General features: G+C 30.2%; 1 protein-coding gene across 1 annotated transcript; it reads right to left on the bottom strand.

Annotated features, from left to right (window-relative positions):
* Window positions 1–19054: 19054 nt before the first annotated feature.
* On the bottom strand, window positions 19055–20897 carry LOC7485273 (UDP-glucuronate 4-epimerase 1). The gene has a single exon (XM_002309340.4). It carries the CDS (start codon window positions 20550–20552, stop codon window positions 19257–19259), a length of 1296 nt encoding a protein of 431 aa, XP_002309376.1. The 5' UTR covers window positions 20553–20897; the 3' UTR covers window positions 19055–19256.
* Window positions 20898–21173: the final 276 nt, after the last annotated feature.

Here is a 21173-nt window from a genome sequence, read left to right as displayed (position 1 = left end):
AATAATACTGTGCGAGTATTTTCTTTAACCAAAAAAAATTGAAAAAGAGGAAAAGACAGACAGAGAATCCGTATATACCTCAACCACACTACATAATGGGTTTGTATTGATTAAATCTGGATCGTCCACGCTTCCAAGAGATAGTACTTTGACTTTGCGTTATCCAGTCATATAGAGTTATAGCATATAGAAATACACTAATTGGTGGTCCAACATTCAGTCTTTTAGATTTCTAGCATACAGAAATATGGTGGTCCATGTTATTTAGGATTAAAGTCAGTTTAAGATTAATAGAGATTTTGGATAAAATTATAAATGAGTTCTTTTAAAATATTTTTTTATTATTTTTTATATATGTCTCACAAATGGGAGCAATTTTCATTTTGTATTTGGGGTCTTTTGTTAAGTCGAGAAAATCTTCATTTCATAAAATATAATCGACAAATTTATTTTACTTGTTCTTGTAGCTTTTTTGTTAAGTGAGGGATTTGGACCCTTGCTTAAGTTGCTAATATACCTTAGTAAGCTCCGTTCATGAAAATATATTCTTTTAATATTTTTAAAATGGTTCAATGATTCTATTTGATAACTTAAATTAGAAGGGGATAACCCTATATAAAGAAAAATAAAAAATATTTTTTTAACTCAATTCCTAGCAAATCAAATGTTAAAGGATGAAATTAAAATAAAAATAAAAAATGACAAAACAAACTAACCCAAGTCAACCCAAGTTAACCTGCCAAATGCATAATCTGGTCATGAAATTAAGATAACCCTTTAGAAATCAAATTGAATAAAAAATTGAAACTCATTTATTAAATCAACTCAATGTTGAGGAACAAAACTTTAAAAATTTATTTTTAAAAAAAGCAACTACAAAAAAACATGAGTCAACTCGAGTTAGTCCGTCAAGCCTGCTACTTGGGATATGAGATAGAGATAATCCTTTAGAAAAAAAAATGAAAAAAAAATCACGAATCACAATCCCCAACAAATCTAATATTAAATGATAAAATTAAAAAAAAATCAATTTTAAAAAATGACCTAAAAATATCAAAATCAACATAGGCTAACTTTCCAAATGTGTAACTTGGCTTATGAGGTTAGGATTACACCTATAGAAGGAAAACCCAAAAAAATCATAAAGTCAAATTTCCAATCAACAAAATATTCAGGGATGAAATTGGAAAAATATCAATAAAAAAGAATCTAAACAAACAGATAGCAATAAAAAGAATGAGGACCAAATTTGACATAAAAATAAAATGGAACCAAATATTGAGGGGTAAAATTAAAATAAAAAATCAATTAATAAAAGGATTCGAAACAAAACAAATAGCAATTAAAAGAATGAGAACTAAATTTCATATAAAAATTGAATGATACCAAATGCTGAGGGAAAAAATCAATTTAAAAAGTATTTAAAACAAATAGAAATCAAAATATTGAGAACCAAATTTGATAAAAAAAAAATGACAAAATATCTTTAAATTTTGGCATACTTGGCTTGACATTTGAGGAGATGAGAGAGAAAATAAAGGAGAAGAAAGAAAAAGCCACCAAAAACTCAATGTTGATATACCATTGACATACATCCCACCACTAGATAGAGCTCGCTTAGACAGTTCTACGCCACCATGAAAGGCAACACAATGACATTGGAACAGGTCACATATATCACAAAAGTGTGGCGGCCTCATCACACACGCCAGCCTAGTTGCTCTTCCTGACTTTTTCAATCCTTGTTATTTCTTTTATAAAAAAAAAAATTGGATCCCTTTTAATGAGAGTCATCAAGCAACACTGCATGATTCATTACATGATAAGGTCAAAAGCTAAGAAGGTTGAAAAGGCATTCAATTGGTTAATTCAGAGATATTTGAGCCCTATTTCTTACAAGACTTCAAATTCAATTTATTTTTCTACTTACATGCAAATTGTGCTTAATTTTGTAATATATAGTTTTATGTTAGACATATTTTTCGATCTGGCCATTGGATTTGGATGATATTTTATCGGATGACTCTAAAAGCATTTTTTTTTCTATAAAGTTAAAATTTTATAACAATTAGACATAAAAAAAGCCTTACAATAAAGACTAGAAACTATCATGCAGAAATTACATTAGTTTCCTAGTTGATTTAGGATTATTTTTCTATTTTATTCGAAACTCTTTTATTATTTTTTCAGTTTTGTTTAGGATGTTTTACCTAGTATGAATATGGATTATTTATCTTATGTTTAGGTTTTAATATAAGAGATGGATTGATTATTCAAAAATAATACTTATGTGTGATAGTTTATTCTTACTTTTGCTTCATCATAAAAAAATTTAAGAACTTATCAAAAATTAATTGGCTTTGTAAAGTTCGTCCTTAACCAACAGTTTTTGGTTCATTATACTCTATGGCTAGAACAGCTTTGTGGTTGAAGCCACGATAAAAATCTTAAAAACCAAGACTTAGATGGTATATCATGTTGTTGAAGCCACCAAATGATAACTTTGTCAGCTTCTTCAAATATTATTTAAAATTAAACATGCTTCTTCGTTGAACCAGCCCCGGTTGTGCGGCTCAGACAACACTTGTGTGGATGGGTTATAAAACAAATGGAGCTAGGTTGGGACTCACCAAGGTCTTCCATGGCATGGTGGTTTGACCACTCCCACATCATGAAATTATTGGAAAAACGAGCTTCATTGATCCTTCACCGGGTTCTAAAGAAATTTGCAATCTGATACATCAATGTTGCTAGATAGACATCCAGAGCAAGAGGATGAAAATGTGGATTCTAGATTTTGGCCATTTCGTTCGTTCTAGGACTCAAGAGTGCATCGATTTCTATTCCAGTGAATTCCATGGAGTCCTATGGCTATGAAACCAACCTTGTTGGCTATCCTAGTCCACTGCGTAAAAAAAATTGAACCCTTTTAACAATCTGAAAACCCAGTTCCTCCTTGAGTTGATCCCAGGGACTTCTTTTTGTCACAGTTGAAACCAAATTCCTTGCTTGCTTTCTAGACATGTCGACGAAAGGAAAGCTATTTGACATTAAAGATCAACCAAATCTCCTTCGACACTCTCCACAGCCTCTCCCATCAACCAATATTATAAATCTTTGTTTTAATTCGTTTTATAAATAAAAATAATTTCTCAAATGAATAACATAGATTTTATGGATAATTTATTCCTTTGGAGTAAAAATCAATACAAGACAATAACAAAACATTTTCTATAAGAAATAAGAATACAATTTAACAATTTGATGAACTTTGATATAGTTTTGTTTGTATTTAATATTATTTGTTTTTTAGGTTATTTTTAAGTATTTTTAGTTTTTTTATAGGCAAATAAAACGCTAATAATATAAAATATAGGTTAGGAGTGATTTACAAATTTTATTCTATGTTTTTTAAGGTTTTAGATGGTTAATAAATAGGAAAATAATGAAAAAAGGGGATTACCTAAAACTTTTTAGGTTTTAAAAATTTCATTCAGTCTTTTTTCTCCTTCTTAGAGGTGAGGTGAGATTTGTATATTAGTATTGGAGATATGTTATAATGTTAATAATATATTAAAGGTATAATAGTTAATAAAGAATTTGAAGGATCTGGTGCTTTTATGCTTTTATATATAATTATGAATTATAAAATTTCTTCTTTTATTTAAAAAATACAATCTTGGAGGTATATTAAAGGTATATAGTTTGGACTTTGGGTTATATGGCACAATCTTGGAGGGTGTGTGTGTGTATTAGGTTATTGCCTTAAGTTACATTATGGTCTGACTAAATTTCTCTTAAAGCAAAAAAAAATCCTATATGACAAAAACAATCCAAGAACATGGATTCAAAAATAATTTGTCACGGTGACATATTGAACCCTAATTAACTTGAAAAACTCGTGATCTAGATATTAAGACAATGATAACCCTATAAAAAATAAATCGGAATGAATTAATCATATAGTAACAAAAAAACAAAATATATAACAAATGCTAAATCAAAATATATATTTAAAAAAAAAACATTTAAGACGATAATATATTGGATTGATCTTTATTTCGTGGCTTAACTCGTCAAACTCGCGATCTAGGTCATGGACTCTATTAGTTTAAATAATTTTTTATAAATTATTTTTACCTAAATATATGATAACAAAAATAGAGAAATTTTATTTTTAAAACAATTCAAAGAAAAAAAAATTAAATGAAAAATAAAGATATGATAACATAGTGGATTAATATGGTTTTGTAGCTTTATCTATCAAACCCACAACTCGGATCATAGATTTCATTGAGTTTAATAAATTTATTTTTATATTTATATTTTTTCTAGAAATATGAAAAAAAAAATAAAGGGAAAAAATTCTTTTAAAAAAGTTAAAGGATGTAATTGGAAGGAACAAAATTGAAGGACATAAAAATTAAAAAAAAAATACAAAAAAGACTAGGAGCACGGGCTTTCAACCAAAGTCCGCATGCTTTTTTTTTTAAAAAAAAAAGAGAGATAGACGATGCATTATTTGTTTTTACCTAGATTGCAATCACTAGTGGTGGTTGGAAAATCATGGGTTGTTTTTTTAGGTTAAAAATCGATCTTTCAACCCATTTTTGCCTAAAAAACACTTAAATGACAATTATAACATAATAAAACTGTTTTTTCAATCTAAAAAATGGTTCAAGAACATAAAATCAAATTGGGTAAAAATTTCATTTCTCGGCTTCGATATGTTTTTTAGGCAATATTCAGGTTGAAAACACTCACCATCAAACTTTTTTTGTATAATAGAATTCATTGACACTAAAACCAACCCTTTTTTTCTTCAGAATTGATGTCAATCGATAAACTTTTCTCTTCTCGTTCCAATCTAGTGATTTTCTCTCCATTTTCAAATTCAATGATTGAAAAATACGGTGAAATAAACTTTTGGATTGAAATTGAAAAGGGGTTGTGAAGGTTGAAAAGAGAAAGCACGAGGATAAAAATAAAATTTTCAATAAAAAAATTAATTTGTAATCGGATTTCTCTGTGTTTTACATTTTAGTCCTTTATGTTTTAATTTTTCCCAAACTTATCAAATTTTAAGAAATTATACTTTTATTTTTGTATAGAAGGATGCAATCGAAAAAAAAAACTACAATAATTGTTGCAGGCATTTTAGTTCAATAAAAAATTTAATTGATACTGTGATTTCTTCATGTTTTATATCTTCATCCTTTATGTTTTAATTTTTCTCAAACTTAACAAATTATACTTTTATTTTTGCATAGAAAAAACAATTAAGAACACAAAAAAGAAACTACAAACGTTTTAGCATATGTTATAATTTAATAAATCATACTTCTATTTTTGCTTAGAAGGATACAATACAAAAAAGAAGAAGCTAAAGTGATTGTCACACACACACACACACGAAATGAGAGAACATACAAGTTCAATCAATAAATAGCAAATAAGTACACATAAATACATGCACAGAAAATTGGTCTGTGTGGCGAACATACTCAGTGAGCTACCGAAGTGCTTGGTTCGGTGTTGAATCGTACGAGCAAGCTCATCAGTAATAAAGAGCGGTCCCCTTTGCAGAGAACGACCGCTGCAATAGTGCAATCATTGGAGCAAGCCTGTTTCCTCTTCCGCCACATTCTCCCACGTTATAGTTTTCTCTTGATCGCATGATTGGCTGCGTTTTAAGGTTCACATTTAATTCTTCTGGCATGCAAATGGAAAAGATCACCAGCTTTTGACAAGAATGATTTACCTTTATCACATGATTATTAGCTTTTCGATTGGTAGAAGAAAAAGAAAAAAAGTGGCCTTGCCGTTGCAACATTCATTTGGTCGATGACGACATCGAAGAATTTCAAATTGAATTTGAGTCTTTTCACAATTGGTGTGATGTTCTTCAGATAAAAATTGTTTTCCAAAATTAGGTTGGGCTCATACCTAATTAACTCCTGCAAAATAAGTTCTATATAGCTAAAATATAAAAAAAAACAAATCATGTATCAGAACGTATGTTGTGATTGTTATATGTGATATTGTATAGTTGTTTATGTTTGATTACCTAGTGACATTATGTATTTATACACCCCATGTCATGCCGTAACCAATTTTCGATGTCTTTGTTTTTTAACGTACTTTCAAAAATTAAAAATTAAAAGCAACAAAATTAAAAAATAATAAGTAAAAACATATATTTGTAAAGAGTCAAATTAAGAGAGTAGCACACAGGCTCCTTTTAGTTTTTTGGTTGTATTTTTTATTGAAGAGAGTGTGTTTGAATACATAGTATAGTTGAAGAGGTTGCTTATAGCCGAATGAAAAATTAGATAGAGATGGTAAAACAAGCATGGAGAATTTTTATAAAGACTTTCTAGTTACTTAGAAATTTTTTAAACCTCTGGGTGAGATGATCCCTAGTATCCTTAGGTTTTATTAAATGTTTTAGCATTTAAGATGAATGATGGATGTCTTGGAAGATAATTATACGGAGACACGAAGATTTCATTTAAAGATATAAAGATTTATCATGAAGATTATTTTTTTGATGGAAAATGTCTAAAATTAAGCCAGACAAGTCCTATACTAGAACAAAGATCATAGTTTATGGAATGAGTAATTGTATATGCTAGAATGAGGTGTTTGTAATAAAAAAAAAATTGTTTATGCTTTAACTATAAATCATTTGGAGAATTTGTATGGATACATAGAGATGAACAATACTATGGAAAAAAAACATATAAAGACTAATAGGAGAGATAATATTCCTTTTTTATTGAAAAAATTAAATAATTTTGTTATGCAAATTGAGGTATAATTCCTGAAAATTATCTGATCTATAGAAATGTTGATTAGTACTTAAAAGTGCATTCTCATTAAAACTTTATATCATCATATTACACTTAAAGTATCATTAAATTCCCTAACTTAAGCATGTTTTATAATAACAAGTCTGATAATATTAGATAGCTTTAATTTATGGTAAATGCTCATTTTAAATACAAGCATATTTCACAATTCAAAAGATTGATTGATGTGATTAACTATTGAAAGTGAAAAGAAGAAGAGATGCTGGATCAAACTGGAACACCATTCAATCATTGGAACATATCTGGAGTTGTGGACATTGGATTGATGTTTGGTTTATTGTTCTGGAAATTTAAGACATAGGCCTACAACTTTCATGAAGAGTGGAAGACCCAAATCTGCCGTTTGCAAATTCAAAGCTTGGCCACAAAAGAGAAGTCAGAACCTGTCCTGCAATCTAGCTCAAACACTGCTCAGAAGTTTACCCATAGCTGGAGTTCTAGAAGGCATAATAACATCAAATTTGGTGGGTGGAAAGATAAGACAATTTACAACAACTTTCATGAGGACCACCTGCTCAAGTTCTGATGTTAGCAATGACATTTCATCCAGACAAGAGCTTGAAGGATATTCACCACGTCCACAAGAAACACTACTCAGTATTTTAATCATATCTTGATCTGTAGTGATCCAAATGCTCTGAAATGTTGTGGGTGGAAAGATAAGACAATTTCCAACAACTATCATCAAGAACACTTTGCCAAATTCTGATTGCATCAATGTCATTTCATCCAGCCAAAATGCTTGAGTGTTACTATCCACCAAGTCCACTAAATCAATAGTTGGCCACTACATCAATAATCAATTACCAAATGAATAGTTCTGAATTTTAGCCTATAAAAAGAGGCATTTGCCATTCATTTAGGCATTTTGGTTTTCAGATCAAGATCACTTTTTTGCATGCTCTCTTTGTAATGTTCAAATTCCATTTCATGTTTTATTTTTATTAATCTCTTGTTTATGCTTTTCATTTCATTTACTACTCTTAGTTAACTTATATCATAATTATGTTCTTATCTTGTTTATTTATGTTCTTCTTCTTCATCATGTCTAGCTAAGTTAATATTGTCAAGGTGAAAAGGTTTCACTAATGGTGTTAGAATATGTATAATATAAACTCAACATGGACTTCAATGTTTATATCCAAGAAATTTTGTTATTAATATGTCTTATCTTTTTATCTTACTAATTCTTAATACCTTGCTTGTTAAATAATTAATCTAGATTTGTGTTGTATAACACTTGGTACAATAAATGCTTGCTAATTCTTAATACCTTGCTTGTTAAATGATTAATCTAGATTTGTGTTGTATAACACTTGGTACAATAAATGTTTGATCCTTCATAGTCTTCGGCCGACATCGTTGTTATGAAAGGAGCTTGATTTGTTGTTAACATAAGTTAGCATCATGAATTCCTGACAATATTTAAAAGTATTGTGTTACTAAAATAAGATAATTAATATGATCATGTTAAAAATTTATAATGAACTATTAAGGATAAATCATCCGATTAGAACCTCCTTTGTGTGTGGTTTCCAATTGAGTAATAAAAAGAGTTTATATTATACTTATTTCTAATATCATTAGTGGACCCTCTAACCTTGACATCTGTTTTTATTATTGTTTAATCCTCACATTAATCTCACATCTTAAAGATCTCTTTACTCTTTGTTAATATATATATATATATATATATATATATATATATATATATATATATATATTTGACCTCCCTATGGTTTGACCCCGGTCTTGCGGGGTTATTTATTACTTTGATACTCCTGCACTTGGGATAAGACTTCAACTCTTTGATCGTGTCAAATGGATTATGGGATAAACCAACCTTTATCTTTTTTTGTTTGGGTTGTATTTCTCTCCTGGTAAACTATTAGAAGTAACCCTTAACAATTGATCTTTCTATATCTTTTTAGGGTATAACAATCCTTGGTATCATGTCTATTATCACGATGAAAAAGATAAAATTTATTATAGCTTTGTATGTTCACATCACTCATCATCGAAGGGGAATATTGCATAAGTTTTCTTCCTTTAATGATAACTGATGCCTTAATTTGCGTGGTGTTTAAAAGCATGGTCATGAGCTCAAGAAACATCAATTAATTATGAACGAACCCTTTTGGAATCTTTTTAGATGCCATAGGTATGGTAAGAGACCAATGGTGCTTGGAAGATTTTTTTTATTTATTATCAAAACCAAAAGTGTCCTTGTTTGGTCATACTTGCCTATTTTACAAGGATGTAGTTTTTTTTATTAATTGTTTAACTTTAAAAGGGAGTTTGACTGGGGAGCATGTATAGTCGTTCCCATAGAATATAGCTATGGACCCTATTAATTAGGGCCTTTATGGCAATAGGTTGGAATAGATCTTTCATATTCAGAATTTTCTCGTCAAATGTTTTAGATATGCTTTAGTGCTCTCATCTTCTTGTTGTGTGATGGTAAAAAACTTAAATATTATTGTTTTAGCAAGTATGTTTATGCTAAAGTGGGAGGTGAGTTTGGTACAGTTATCACAAAAGTCAATAATAGAGCCAAACTTTAGTTTATGGTACTATGCCCAAGTAGACCCACAAAACATCGTCAAAAGCATTTTGTACATAGCACCACTATCTTGTATTACAGGCTCTAGGTTGCTTCATGTATTTTGTATATGTTCTCTTAGGTCTATAAGTCCATTATAGTTGTTTAAATCCTTCTTCTCAGACATGCAATCCTGAGAGAGATAGGTGTGCGACACTCGATTAGAAAGTAGATAATCTTCCACTTGATGGAAATAATATTTATTCTCAAAAGCTCATATCATTATTGACCTAATCTCGCATTGGGATCTTTTTTTATAAGGAGTAGATGAATAAGATTTGAATGTGGATTGATGGCCATAACCATGTTTTTAGCTAGGACTTATAGACACTTTATTTTTAGATCTTTGGAGTCCAAGCCTGGAGCATCTAGCTTGAGAATGAATTTCATGGTAGGAGTTGTTTTTACATAGGGTTAGAGTATGAGTGTTCTTATTTCTACTTTCCTATACGTCAATTTAGACCATTTCTTTAATGAAATAAAGTTTTTCTACAAACACTTTGTAGCACATATAATGAAGCTAGTTGTAGTGTCATTTGTTGAGGGAGTGACAAAGTTCAAAGATGTTTTAGGGTAGTTAACTACTTTTATGAAAACTTTTATTTTATAAATAATTTGTTGGAGATGTGGTAGAGCTGATGTATTTATGATAAGGACGTTAATTACTCTCTCAAATTCTAGTGTTTTTAAGTTATTGGTTATGGAAAAACTTAGTGATATTTAAAAAGAGAATGAACTACCCTTTCTTTAATTTCCTACAAATAGCACTACTAATGAAGTTAAAAAAACTTCAAATTGAAATTGGGCCTTTCTAGTATTGGTGCTATGAGTTTTGTAACATTTCTTTTAAATTAGGCTAAGCTTGTGGCTTATGAATTCTTGCAAAAAAAAGTTCTTTATCAAGATAAAGAACCCTCTGATGTCTAGCATATATATATATATATATATATATATATATATATATATATATATATATATTGTGATTATTGTATGTGGTTTTGTATTATTGTTTCTGGTTGTTACCTGGTGATGTTAGGTATTTACACACCTCAATTCATATAAAATTATCTCATAGAGAGTAGAGCCACAAACATACCATACAAAGTAATTATTGAGAATAGTTAATTTATGCAAGTGCTTCACTAATAACTTGTGAGATAATTTAGGCTTCTAATAACAATTTTATGGTAGGCATCATAATGACGATTTATACGCTCGCACTAATAGCTTATAGAATGGAGAATCAAGTGAGTGTTATATAATACTATCAGCTGGTTACACAGTGTGAACATATGTGTGACTATTTTTTTTTTTTTGTTTCTTTTGTATCCTTTGCATGTTTTCCAACTAAGATAATTTGAGGATTAAATTGAAAAGTCAGTGAATAATTAGGGACTAAATCAAGGAAAAATAATCTTTCTTGCATGTTATCTAGTTCAGCTAATTTAGAGATTCAATTAAAGATTTGTTAAAGGACTAAAGATTAAATTGGAGAAAAGGAAAAGAAATTGGGCTAGATGTGTGCAATAAACATGCTAGTTAATGGTGGTTCTTATTAGATTTATCTTAATAAGATCTTTTTTTTTATCCAACGCATATAGCTAGAGGAGCCACGATGGCACTTTAGTGGCCTCCCTTTCCCTTTCTTTTCTTATTGATTTCTGAGTTGGTTTTTTTTTTCTCATTTGTCCCTTCCTAAACAACTCATTGTCCTCTCTCTCTTTTCTTTTCCTTTTAGCCCATTTTCAGTCACAAAGGAAGATAATGGTGTTTCTCTAGAGATTATAATGATTTTTATAATTGGGGTATCCCCTTCTTTTGTTTCTTGTTATGTTATATATTAGGTTAAGTACTGCTTACATCTTTATTTATGGAGTATATATGGAGATGATAATAACCTCCCTATATGGGATTTGTTTTTCAAGTGCATTATTAGCAAAACAGGAAATGCTCTCAATCTTTTTGATCCATATAAATTTTATTTATTGGATTTTTTAATTCATACTTTATAGTTTTCTTGAGAATTTATATTTCACTTTTGTATTGAAGCCTTTAAAATTCAAGCACTATACATATTTATGTGTTTTTTTTAAATCATGAGAATTATCAAAGTACATATAAATAGATAAATAAGTTACAAGATGCGAATTTATAAGACATTGAGTATTGATTATGCATGTTTAGTAATTTTTATTTTATTTCATATATATATATATTATTTAGAAGAGAAATTAACATGTGTAGATCATTAGAAAAATTATGAACGATCTAACATACAATTAATATGAAAATTATTGATAAATTTACCAATTAGATGATTTATAATATTTTATTATCTATTACTGTTTTTTTTTTCTTCTTCTTCTTATTAAATGACATTATAGCATGTATAAAGTCAATATCTTATACGTGACATGCATCTTTTTGTAATGTTATGGTAATAGCTAGAAGTACATCACTAAAACAAGACTAACATTGTAAAAGTTTTTATAATACAAGGGTTTTTTTGTAGTAAATTACTCTGAGCATCCTATGGCTTGGTTATTTTTTTCACTTTGCAACCAAGCTTTCAAATATTACACTTCATAACCTGAAATCTTAAGGCAAATAATACTTTACATCATTAAAAGTTGGTGCTAGAAAAAAAAGTAAAAAGAAATGTGTATTTATTTACAAGATTACCATTATATTTGATATAATGACTAAAAAGCCATTTGTTTTCAAAACATAGTAACGTATAAACAAAAATAAAAGAAATAAAAAAACCTAGCCTTCATTATTTTCTATATTCTTCCCCTATCTCTCTTACATAGTTGTCAACCCCCTAGCCCATCTCTTCTTATAGTGGTAAGCCCTTTGTCTTTCTCTCTCAATTGACAACTATCAAACTTTAACTAAGACCCATACCATCATTTCCCTCACCATCATTTAAAGGATGAGAATGGTATTTTTGAAGTAGAATGCATTATTAGATACCTAAAGTTTAAATCCAAGAAGATATTGGATAAAAAAAGGTTCTTTTTAATGCAGTTTGTTATCGTAATTCTTGTATCAAAGACAACGCAACTATTGACAATTTCTTCGCAGTAGATGTAATTGAGATTCTTATTTTCCTCATAACCTTAAAACCAAACCTTATCTAACTTTAACTAGTTCTTAAGACCTCATCTAGTGGATTTGTGTTTGAATTTCTTACTAGATATATTTTTTATAGAGAGAGCATGAGAGAGAAGAGAAGGTTAGCAAAAAAAAGAAAGAATGAGTTGTGTGATAATGATTAACTTTCATGTTTAATATATATGAATGCATTATTATTTTTTCGTTGATTTTTAAAATTTACTTTGACAAAGGTTGCAAAGTATAATATTCAAAAAGTTGGTTACAAAGTTTTTTTTTTAAAAAAAAAAAGACCAAAAAATAAGATGTTTAGAGTAACTTACCTTTTTTTTATGAATCTATAATGATAATTCTATTCATTTTAAAAAGAAGATAAATTAGATAACAAGTTGTCCAATATGGGTCTTGGCCCAACATGTATCCGAAAACTTTGTTGTTCGATATGTTTAGGTAAGTTTGACCACCCCACAAACTGTGTAACTTTGGTGTTAAGTCATATTGATTAGGACTGAGCACAACAACTAAACTAGGTAGCAAAGGTGTTCAGCCACTTGGGTTTGGCTTCGGTCTAACCTCTAGCTACTCTAGTTGGGCTATATCTTAACCCTAGGCTAGAAAAAAAATAAAGATGCACGGTCAATAATGGGTTGGCCCCATATAAATTCCAAATAAGCCCAAATGAGTCTCTGACATGCTGAGCAATGCTTACTCATGTGTTGTTACAGTCTCAAATATGTTAGTATGACACTGCATAATTACTTGCTTTAGAAGCCATCAAGGCTTATAGAATCTTCACATGCTAATTCTTGTACTAGTCATTTTATTGGCTTGCATCTTGGTTAGAAGAATATTATTTTGGCTACATGTTAGACTATGTAATCAAATCATTTTATTTGTTGAACTATGTGACTTATTGTTATTTTCTTTGGTCAAAACAACGATCTTCAATAACAACATAATTTCTTGTCATGATTTCTCTTATAGAAATACAAGTTTGTTACCCTACTCCTTATCAAGTAAGCTACATGTACTTTATCAAGTAAGTCACATAATCTCGTTGACTAGGGCGTATAAATACCTAGGACCATCAACACATGAGATCATTGAAAAAAACATGTGCATAACCTTTACTTTAAATTTATTCTCATATTTTTATTTCTTTTTAGCTTATCTATTTTCTTTATGTTTTACTAAATCAAAGGTTCCCCTAAGTGCATGGAAGACCTATTTTTTTGTAGGGAATACCAAGCCCAAAAATTAATCCTAGATACTTCAATCCATAATCAATCGTGAGAAGTCCAAAATTCATTTAAAGTTTCAATGATTATCACATGCAATACAAGATTTGAGTAAACTAAAATATATAATAAAAAAATAGTGAAGGAGATGGAGAATGAATAATAGTTTGCTAAATGTTTTTGTTTTCAAAGAGATGCCTAGCATGATATAGGGTCATGTTTTAGCATTTCCATTTTATATAAGAAAATTGCATTTTAGGCATGAAATTTAATTATAAAAATGATTAATTTTTTATAGAAATCATCTCTATAAAATTAAGTACCTTTCTTATTTTGTTAGTTATACCACTCACTACTAGAAACCTAGAAAATATTGATGGAATATTCCGTCAACGTATAATAAAGATTTTGTTAGCATTGAAAAATGTTAACGAAATCAATAATGAAATACTATTGTCAAAAAACATCTCGTCTAATTTTCTATTTGATCAACAATTCCATCAACATTTATTTTCTTAATAGAATTGTTCATCGGTTATTCCATCAGTAAGTTTCTACACATTCTGTAAGTCTAAAAAACAAATTATAAAATTGGTGTGAAATTTCTAGTGGAAATGTCGTTGGAACTACATTTTCATTAGCTATTCCATAAGAGATTTCTATTTTTTTTTTTGTTATAATCCACAAACCAACAATTAGTTGCTCATAACAAACTCACAATCACAATGAAAAAGCATCTCCAAAAATTAACTTATACAAATTTCATAATGAGTAATGCTAAAATGGATTACATAGATCTATGAGTTTTCACTAACAAATTCATATAAATAGTGCACAATAATGAGATAGATAAAATTCTAAATATAAATGCTTTTAAAGCAAAAATAGATATAAATAATATATTAACATTCTAGTAAGAAACCATTAAAATTCAAATTAAAATACAATCAAATCAACAATGTGAATTATATATACTGGTACATCACAGTAAAGGTGTTAAAAAGATGAAGGTGGAGAGGGAGGAAAAGATCATTAATTGGAAGATTTAAGAAGATGAGGAAAAGGTACACTTATAGTTACACTTAGTTGAGCCCAATACATCTTATTTTCTTATAGGTGTTTTACTCTTATATTCTCCTTCTCAACAGGTATTTATTCCTAAATCCATTTATGGACAATCTCATCAAATTCATGTGATGTATAGCTTGGGCTAAAATATGGTGTGACTACAATTAAAACAATACATCCCGCCTTCAGTTCTCGAGCTGATGCTATAAGCAAATCATAAACTCGATTTCTATTAGGTCTATCACTTGCAACAGCCTCTAACCACACTTAAGAATCATGAAAAGGATGGGTGAAAGTGTCTTCACCAAATTTTGCAATCATGTTAGCATTATATATCTTATATAAAATAAAGTAAATTTTATAAATTCAATTATATTTCATATTATTAATGCAAATAAACAATCGTAAACCAATTATAACTATTAAAAAACTTACAACACTTCTTCCTTTGTATCGATTACTTTTTTCTCTTTTTCCTTATCTTTCTTTTTTATATGAGTTTTCTCATGTAACTCTACTGAAGTCGATTCTCCAACCACACTTGAGATTCATGAAGAGGATGAGTGGAAGTGTCTTTACTAAATTTTGCAACCATGTCGGCATTATATGTCTCATATAAAACGCAAAAAAGTAAATTCTCCAAATTCAATTATATTTCATATTGTTAATGCAAATAAACAATCTTAAACCAATGATAACTATATATATAAAAAAAAAAACTTACAAAAACACTTTCGCTCTTTTATATATATATATATATATATATATATATATATATACTTTCTCTTTTTCCCTATCATTCTATTTTATATGATTTTTCTCATTTAACTCCACTAGAGTCGATTCTCACCCAAGATGTTTTTTTTTAAAAAAAATTAAATAATGTTTTAAAAGTCTCACAGATAAACATACAATTAAAAATTCAAGAAAATAATAAAATATATAACAAAAGGCTATTATTAGGCGTTTTGCATGATTGATAAATGAAATCACTCATTTGGTGTGTTTGCTTATCGATCCATGAGTTTCTTTATTTTTATTTTGTGTACCATATCATAAGCGCTTTGTAAAAGTTTTTGAAATCACAAATTGTTGATACAATCCCAATTATGCTATGTAACATGCCTCGTTTTATAGTTTTTCCACTTCTCTATGTCATCTAACCCAGCCTTTTTAATTGCTTGTTTATAGGCATTGTATCAAAAATCACTCAACCTTGTACATGAATTTATTAACAATAATTAGGTAATGAAATAAAAGAATACCATTTTACAATAATATAACATTAATTGATTTAAAATTATCTAGTTGCACTATGGTTTTCCATCACTCTCTTGACAAGTGCCTCATTGCTCTTGTTCTAGCTTAATTGATTAGATACAAGAAATAGTTTCCAAAATTTAAAACACTAGTAACTCCAATTAAAAATTATTTATCTAATCTTAAACTTTCTTCGTCAAACACCTACCATATATATCCATTCATGATGGTCATAAAGCTTATTTTATTAAAACAATGGCTCTTCGAATTATCACTTCATCGTAGAGGTGATAAAACAAGGAGCTTCAATATTGGTAAGTCTGAAAATCAATTCAAGGAACCTATTTTCAAATAAATTTAATACTTAAAATAACTCTAGAAAAAATAGCACCATAAGACAAAAAAATACTATATAAAAAAACCTATCATTCTAGTCTACTATCCATTTGCTTGAAATAGGCTCTATAAAAAAAGAGATACCTCATCTATTGTTTTTAATGATTTAGCCTTGGTCTGTAACCTCTATATTGGGTGTCTCTTCATAATTATCACCTAAATTCATGGTATGATCATTGATACCATTACTTGATGAAGAAGTAATACCTAACAAAACAATGAACACAATTCAAAAATTAAATCAAAATGCACTGAGCATTAGTGTGAAAAATAGGATAAACATATGTTATCAATTCCACACATTTAATTTTCTCAAAATTTTCAACTTAAACATAAAATTGACAAAAATCAATCGGTACCCATTAAATTATCCATCACTTTTTTCAATTCTAACACATTTAAGTTATAATCACTCTCAATCTCATCAAGTGACAAATTAAATCCATTTATCCCAAATCTCAAACAAACCCTAAAATACAAATCATACATTAATACAACAAAATTATCATTATAAAACAAGTAAAACACTTAAATATTCAAGCAAATTACAAATACTACAGATAAATTTCAATAAATCAACTTAAAATATAAATGAGTTACAACAAAAATAAGTGGGTTACCTTACTTGGTGGAGTGAAACTTGAGAAAAAATGGAATCAAGAAAGGGAAGCTAACGCTAATGGACAAAAATTACATTGGTGTCGGCGGGTTGGGTGGCTGGATTAGGAGGCACCGAAATTAATAAAATGTGTGTGTGTGTGTGAGAGAGAGAGAGAGAGAGAGAGAGAGAGGATGTATAATTCTAATTGAATGAAGAAGAAGAAATGGGTAATGGAGAGGACTATGGAGTCTTGATTCATTATTAAATTGTTAATGAAATTTTGTTTGTAATTGACATGTTAATAATATCAATGAAATTACTAATAGATATTTATTTTATTCCGTCATCATTTTCATATAAAATTATTAATCCAATGACAAAATATTTTCCATTAGTATATTTATTTTTATTAATTTTCTAGGAGTGAACCACTTGAATGGATGTGTGGTTTCTTTTGCTATATTTCTGTTCAAAGGCTAATAAATCTCCGAAACAGCGATCAATCTCCACACCATAGAAGAAATCAAAATTCAAGATTTTATAAAAGGAAAATCTCGAGATTTAAGGAACCCACGTCTTACAAAGAGTTCGTGCTCAAACTCTGTCGGTGGATTAGATGTCTTCACTGTGACTGTACAGAAACTGCCCCACAAAAAAAGCATAGCCGTGGCTCCTATATTCCTATATAGAACCATCCTTTTATAATTGTTTATCCACACTCCTCCCAGACATTCCCACATGCTAGCCAATCAAAACTGTCGGTGGCTTTTCTCCTTTTTCTTTTATTTCTTTTTTATTAGCAATTCCACGCACTGTTTCGGCTACCTTTCATTGGATTCTTCTTCTTCACTAAAAAAATCCAAAAGAGCTGCAGCTATCATTGTGATGTTTCGTTGGAGTGTATTAGCACCATTAATAATTGCTGATTTAGACAATATAAAGAGACCAAGAAAGATTTGCCGACAAGATAAAGTGTTTATTTACAAATATATTAAAATAATATATTTTTTAATATCTATATATTAAAACAATTTAAACAACACTAAAAATATATTAATTTTAAATAAATAAAAAACAAGAGAAAAAAAGGGTACAATAACAGTACAAAGGACCCACAACAAAGCCCACGTCCCATAAGCACACTAAAACAAGCCCATCCATCAAACGCTTTCATTGGCTAGTACAGGCTTTACAGCTATGCGAACCGAGACCTTGAATTTAACCCAGTTGATGCCGTACGTTGTCATTTTGGTCCACAAAAGTGGGACCCAACATAGATTTTGTTATTCTTACTTATTAGCGTCTATATATTTTTTTAATATTGTTTTTAAAAAATAATAAGTGAAATAACACAAAAACATGATATTTATAGTTTTTTATTGTTATTTTAAAATAGCAATATCTAAAAAAATAATTAAATAAATAAGAGAAAAAGAAGAGAAAAATCTCAAAAACATATCAAAACTTCGATTAAAACACTATTAATACCATAAAAAAAATCTTGATGTTGATTGGCGACTCACTTATAACTCAAGTATACAATACTTACCATCCAAAAATAACAGGTGACTCACTTGTTTTTATAATAAGCGTGCTTACTTGGGTTATAGTTAATAATTTTTTTCGATATTATATTTATCTCTTCAAAATTTTTCAGATGAAATTGATAATGTAGAAGTGTGTGTTTTCAGGATTTTTTTTCTCTCTCCTCTCGTATCTATTTAATAAATTTCTTATCAGTAAAAAAAAATAATCTTGTTTTCCAATATTGTGCTAATTTTCTTTAAAATGTTACCTTTCTATTCCATTATTTCGTTGCAATAAACCAAAAATAACCCAATTAATTTTCACTAATGTCCTCCACGCAGTGAAAAAGGAAAAGAAATATTACTATCGAATGTGTCAACTGTCAAGTGAATAATCTTCCTTTACATTAAAAAAAATAAAACAAACAACAAAATTGAGGTTTGCCCCTCCAAGGAAAGAATAACGTGTCTTTTCCTTTTTTTACTTTTTCGACCTTGTCAGATTTTCTGTTTCCCATTTGTCTTTTTTTTTAATGGAAAAACAGCGAAGCAGCCAAAAAAAAAGTAAAAAAAAATCTAATTTACAGCTTTCCCATGATTATATCCGTAGTAAGAGAGATACCACTTAACAAACTTCTTCAACCCGGTTGCCAAATCAGTAGTCGGTTTATACCCAAGCTCTCTGTGGGCCAAACTAATATTCGCATGAGTGAACGGTACGTCACCGTTTCCAGGCATATCCACAAAATTTCTTTTCGCTTTAACCTTCAAATGCCTCTCCAGTAAGCTCACGAGTGTCGGTACCGTAACAGGAGACGTGTTACCCAAATTAAAGATCCGATAAGGAGCGGGTCCCCGCTTCTTCCCACCAGATCCGGTGCTTTTACCCGAAGTATCCAATGACCCAACACAACCTTTCACAATATCATCAATAAAAGTAAAATCCCGAGCCAAGTCAGCCCGATCCTTGCCACGATAAACTGTGATCGGTTTCCCTTGTAAAATGTTTCTCGTGAAAGAAAAGTAAGCCATATCGGGTCTTCCCCATGGACCGTACACAGTAAAAAACCTTAAACCAGTAATTGACAGACCGTAAATATGATTGTAGGTATGAGTAATTTCCTCACCGGCCTTTTTTGTAGCCGCATAAAGACTAGCGGGCTGGTCCGTCCGATCAGACTCAGAGAAAGGAACATTTTCATTTAAACCGTACACAGAACTTGATGAAGCCCAAACGACAGACGGCTGAGGGTAAGCCGATTTACAAGCTTCAAGAAGAGTGACCAGGCCGGCTATATTAGAATGCACGTAAGAGTGTGGATTCTCCATGGCGTATCTGACTCCAGCTTGAGCCGCCAAATGCATAACGTGAGTGAAAGCCACAGTATCAAAAAGCTTAGCTATTAACCGCGCGTCGTTTATATCTCCTTCGACGATAAAAATCCCTTGGTTGTTAAGGAGAGATTTTCGGGCTCTCTTCAACGACGGGTCGTAGTAGTTGTTAAAATTGTCTATCCCGACGACGCCGTCTCCGCGTTTCTTGAGAGCTAAAGAAACGTGGCTTCCAACGAAACCGGCTGCTCCGGTAACAAGAACAGACATGCCGTTAGAACGGTGTATCTGGGCAGAATGGCGGATTTGTTTCTCCCACTGAATACCACCCCAAGAAGCGGTGAGATACCGGCTACCGGTATAGACAAAAGATTGGAAACTCAAATACGACGCCGTTAAAGCAACCAAGAAAAGTGCCCACAAGAACATGGTGCTCGTGGAACCGAAGCAACGGTGGAAGTGGCGATTCATGGTGTGGGCTCGATCGATCTTGAACTTACCAGGTGTTGAAGGGAATAGCTCATCCTCTAGTGCTGGCATTTTCTTTCGATCTCCTTGGGGGTTCTATTACGTGTTTCTTGGGTGATACTTGGAGTTTCTTGAAACAGGTATTGGTTGTCTTGATTTGAAAAGAAAATGGGGTGGTTTTTATTTTGATTAGAGAAGATGAAATAATAATAAAAAAAGAAATACAAATGGAGAAATACAGATGCAGAGAAAATAATGGGGAACTGCACCTGCTAATGGAAGGAAGGGGAAGGAAGGGATATATATAGTGGTAACCCACAAAGAGGCAACAAGTAATACGCGTGAACGCGTCAAGGGACGGCCAGCCAGATTTGAATAGAAAGAAACAGAGAGAGACTGTAAAGAGACAGAAGATAAACAGCAAGAAATTATTGTTACCTTGTATTTTGTTTTTGTTTTGGACTTTTAACAGAGAGAAAAGTAGATAAAGAGAGACCACTCTCGAAAAATTGTTGTCGTAGGGGTGCGAGTGTGAACACACCGCTTGGGAGATTGCCTAGAGAGAGTGAACTTGCACTAAATTATGTTGAAAAATGAAATAGTAGTCGTAAATTATGTTGAAAAAAATATGTTACAGACAGTTATTAAATTTGGTTTAATGAATTAATTTTGAAATTTTATAATTTAAATTTT

Source organism: Populus trichocarpa, chromosome 6 (assembly GCF_000002775.5).
Source record: "Populus trichocarpa isolate Nisqually-1 chromosome 6, P.trichocarpa_v4.1, whole genome shotgun sequence".
Lineage (NCBI taxonomy): Eukaryota > Viridiplantae > Streptophyta > Magnoliopsida > Malpighiales > Salicaceae > Populus > Populus trichocarpa.
The sequence above is the reverse complement of the archived record's forward strand: the minus strand, read 5'-3'. Positions and strand labels throughout refer to the sequence as shown.